The sequence below is a fragment of the Nematolebias whitei genome, chromosome 6, assembly GCF_014905685.2.
Source record: "Nematolebias whitei isolate Nwh7 chromosome 6, NemWhi1, whole genome shotgun sequence".
NCBI classification, from domain to species: domain Eukaryota; kingdom Metazoa; phylum Chordata; class Actinopteri; order Cyprinodontiformes; family Rivulidae; genus Nematolebias; species Nematolebias whitei.
In genome coordinates this window covers 30,970,253-30,974,901 of record NC_056503.1, presented here as the reverse complement: position 1 = coordinate 30,974,901, position 4,649 = coordinate 30,970,253, and the positions used below count along the sequence as shown (strand labels likewise).

Below are 4,649 nucleotides of genomic sequence, written 5' to 3'. Positions count from 1 at the left end.
CTGAGCATTGTACCGGTGTGTGTGTGTGTGTGTGTGTGTGTGTGTGTGTGTGTTAGCTCAGTCCTTCTTCCTCTCTCATGCCTGTACCTTAAACAAACACTGAACAGACGGCTGCAGAAACAGTAGCACCTTATTTAGTTGTCCTTATCTTTGCCTGATTTGGTTGTGAAGCCGTTGCATGCAGCCGTGTTAGGACTCCTGCTTATCGCTCCCTGTTTGTCTCTTATTGCATGCAATTGTCTGAGTGTGCAGCTGACCTAATAGATTAAAGTGGCTCCATTTTTGCTTGTGTTCCTTCAACTGATGAACAAAATATGCTGCATTAATTTACTCTGCCTGCTTGATTTATATGACAATGTCATGCTGGCTATCTAATGTAGTGAAGGCTCAGAATACCTCCGTCAGTGACCTAATCTATGCTCTTAATGGGTTTATTTACTGGTTTGTGATGTCATTTTAGTAAAACATTAACATTACTTTGTCAGATCAGTATTCTTTGATGTGAAATATACTCAACAAATCATCTTTTCAATTCTCTGAGAGTATTTAAGTCACATGAATTTGTTCCCAGTTCTCCGAGCAATGGACTGCAGTGTCAGCTGGTCAAGCTTTTTGGTTATTTTCCTATAGAACACCAGTTCTGATCATTGGCAAGGAACATTTGTTCATATTGGGATTCATGCCCATATTTATTCATGTTTAATTCTTTTTGTTTTTCCACAGAGGAGTATGGCTCAGTGGCATCGACTCCAGACTCAACACCTCCATGTACTGACGGTAAGAAACATTCATCCATTAAATTTGTGATTTCAGCTGTTAAGTTGTTTTTCTAAGTTTGGTTTTAAAAAAATCTGCAGGTTAAGAGAAATGTCCCTTTATTCTTTGGAAAGGATTTTTTTCTATTTTTAAAGAGGGTTTTCTCTTTAGATCCCACACTGTCGTTCTAAATCAAATGACACCTGGTTGCTTTTATCTGATGAACCCATTGAGCAGGATTACTGTCCATTCAGATAACTAACCTCATGCTGAACGTAGCTGCTGCAGTCGCTTCAATCAAACAACTGTCTGATGTTTGGAGTCAAATGTGTTTTTATCTACTGCTCAGTTTCATACACAAGTTTTAGACCACCTCAAATTTATTTGAATACTTTGCTTCAAAAGTGCCAGAAGTGGGCTTGATCTGTAGTTTCTCATGTTTTCTGGGTATATTTTACAGTTTTCCACTCATTTCCTGTCCAGTTCTTGTACCCGACCATGACGGCATGATGTGCAGCGTGTGATTAAAAAGCGATGAGAGCGTGTGTTTATAGATCCAATAAGGAAAATCGGAACAAACATTTTTTTGTTTTTGTTTTGTTTTTTTACAAACTGTTGTATCAGTGTCTAAACGCCAAATGCAAAATAGTTTCTTTGCTAAGTTGTCTGTGTTGACCCAACACTGGTGTCTTTTTATGCCTGAATGAGTCACAGGTCGGAGTCAAGTGGTTTAATACAAACACCATTCAACTCAAACTGGTCAAATACTAGACTGAAAATAAGTGAAAAAGCAGCCGAACAACCAAAAATAAAAGTTCAGAGGACCGTTAGACAGCTTGAAAAGCTGTAGATTGGAAGTAAAATGTAAAAGAAACGAGGGACAGATCAAATTGTTTAAGCAGGATTGACTGTTTTCTACATTGTCTGGGCTTCATCTAGGTGGAAACGAGGAGTCAGAGGTGTTTGAGCTGCAAACAGCCAGAGAGTGGTCTGACGACGACGAGGTGGGAGGTCCTGATGATGACGAAGGACAGGCTTCCTCCTCGTCCATCTGGGGGACCCCTCGCCAGAACTCCTTCGAGCAGACTTTCTCCTACATCGCCATCGCGGAGGCCGAAGCCGCTGGAGCTTCGCGGCAGCATCGAGAGCGACGCAGGGCCGGCCCTCGGGGATGTCGCTCTCCTTTGATTCGAACGGACACTTTGGAACTGCTGCTGGACTCCCCCGATGTGGACTGGGACCCTCAGGCTTTTCTCAGTCAGGAGGAAGAGATTTCGCAGGAGAGGGTCGAACTGAGGACACCAAGCCCTGCAGGAAGGGGAGGCGAGGAGCAAACTGAAACTCAAGGGAGAGATGCGGGAGTCCAAAGAGAGGGGACATCGAGCCAGAATGTCCATCCGGCCTCACTGATCCAACAGAACCCCTCACAGACAGTTCAGGGTAAGAAACAAGACAGAAGACTATGGTCAGTGACGTATACTGTCATTCGTTTGTTCTGTATTTTCTCATTCAGACTTTTTTCAGTTCGTCTGCTGAACGTGTCACTGAGCTGCAGTCAACATATCAAACACAACTCAACGTAGAGCAGATCTTAGCGTTTATAGTCGTCATCCATCCATTCATCCATTATCTTTACCCGCTTCTTCCTTTTTGGGTCATGGGGTCACTGGTGCCCATGGAGAACATGCAAACTCCACCCAGAAATGTCCCTGGTTGGGGTTCGATCAAGCAACCTTCTCACTGAGAGGGGGCAGCGTTACCAACTGAGCCACCGTGCTGCCCATTTTAGTCGTTATTTGCAAACATTGATTTCCCCCAACATTATAAACACAATATATGAGTTTATTCATTATTATTTAATGGACTCAGTCTTTTTTTTTTTTTTTTGCAACTTTAGCCTTTAGTTTGTCTTTGCTGTCTGTAATAATTTGTATCAAACCATTTCATAAATGCCAAGAGCGGATTATAAAATTAGACATACAGTGTGATGACCTTTTTTTTTTTACTTTTTCCTGAGGCGCACGTGATCTGATGTGACTGAGACACAAATTAGAACAAGAAAGTTCAAAAGTCAGAGGACCTTAGACGAATAGTTTACATCTTTTGCAGAGAATAGAGATTTGATGCAGAGATTTATAGTTTATATTTTTGCTGTTGTTGGATGTAACTGGGACCTTGAGTACACAGTTTCGTTCCACCTCATGTACCACATGTGATGAGAATGAAAAGAACGAACTTTGAACTTTTAGAAGTTTGGGGAAAATATTCTGAACAATTATATCTTACCTGTTGAAGAGAGCATTTTGAACAAACTCATTTTGGAGAAATCTAGTAAAAATATTATTGATTTGATGAACTAATGACTAGTTTGAGCAAACTGAAGCCCAAAGAGGATCACTTCCATCTTTCACAGTTCTTTAAAAATAATTTAAAGGTATTTGCAATAAACAGCTGCAGCAATTAGCTGCCACACTTCCAGTGCACACTGAGGGGTTTCTGGCAGGAATATTGGACTGTTTCTTCCAAAACCATCATGAGAAGTGAAATTAATAATTAATAGTAATTAATAATTAAGCAACTTTGAGTATTTAGAAAAGTGCTATACAAATAAAATTTACTATAATAATAATAATAATAATAAATATGTAAATGTTTAGGGTTTAACCTTTTGCACATACCACTATATTTTTAAATAAAATTTATTTTAAAACAACAGAAATCCGTTGGTGACATTAGCTAGTTGGTTTGAATATTGTTGTCTTTTTTGCCTAACAGGATTCATTAAACAACAGGTAAGATATTTATTGTTCTTAAGCTTTTTACAGAACCACACTACAGGGTAGCTAAACTCTCCCTTTGAGTTTGAAAAAGGTCCAGCAAACAATATGGTTTTGCTTTAAAAGTATGCAATACAGTAATTGTTTAATCAAACTGGTCATTTTATTTTCTAGATGTAACTGTTGACACACTATAAACAACAAACAATAACTTAAATATACAACACATGATTCTTCGGTGCTTGTATGAATTAAACTTCCAAACAACTCCAGCACACTTGGATAAAACAGCATTTGATGTGACTCACTGATGTCGTCATTATATTAAGGTCAGCTCTTTTTTTATTTATTTATTCCCAGCCTCTCCGACCCCAGAGCCTGAGTCTCCTGTCACCATGGAAACATTTTCAGTTTCTCTGCTCACATCTGTGCGACCCACAGATCAAGTGAGCTTGTCGCCGGCCGTCGTTGGCCCTAATTCTCAGGAACAGCTGGTCAGCGATCACTGGTTTTCAACACGCAACCTAACAGAGGACCAGAGGGTTTATGCCCACACAGCAGGTACAACATTTCACCACCCAGCTCTCTTTATGTTCGTTTTTGTGACTTTAGTTCCTCTTCCTAAACATGTTGGTCCGTCTTTGCTCTGCTGCTCACAGAGATTCCTCCACTCAGCTCACAAATCAATACTTTAATTAAAAAAAATATATCAGATTTCACTTTTAGCATCTGCCTTCAGGGGCAGAAACAAAAGGTCGGGCTGTTCTTTGTTTCTGCTTTGTAACTTTCTCCTGGGGCTTCGGGAACAGTTGGCAAACTGAGGTGGAGACATTCCTGGCTTCAGCTGACTCTCTGGAATTGTTTTTTACATGTGCTGTAGATAATAACATTCACTGCAAAATGTCTTATGGTGCAGGTTTGTGGGAACTGGAGTTAAAAGAAAACAGACTAAGGAAGCCAACAAGATAAGATTCTGTCTTCCAGCCTGATAACACTTCAAGTGGACAATTGCTGCAGTCAGAAGGGAGCTTTGACTCATTTTAGTGGAAGTGGGGGTGCTGTCAGTGACTGTAAGGTCAGACTGATGACGGTTCAAAGTGTCACATTTAAAGTATT

General features: G+C 40.2%; 1 protein-coding gene across 1 annotated transcript in view; it reads right to left on the bottom strand.

Annotated features, from left to right (window-relative positions):
* The window catches only part of ppm1na (protein phosphatase, Mg2+/Mn2+ dependent, 1Na (putative)), an 11,051-nt gene extending 9,787 nt beyond the window's left edge, over window positions 1-1,264 (bottom strand). The window contains exon 1 of the mRNA XM_037677801.1: window positions 1,249-1,264. Coding sequence (XP_037533729.1) covers window positions 1,249-1,264 — 16 coding nt within the window. The remainder of the gene's footprint in view (window positions 1-1,248) is intronic.
* Between the last annotated feature and the right edge of the window lie 3,385 nt (window positions 1,265-4,649).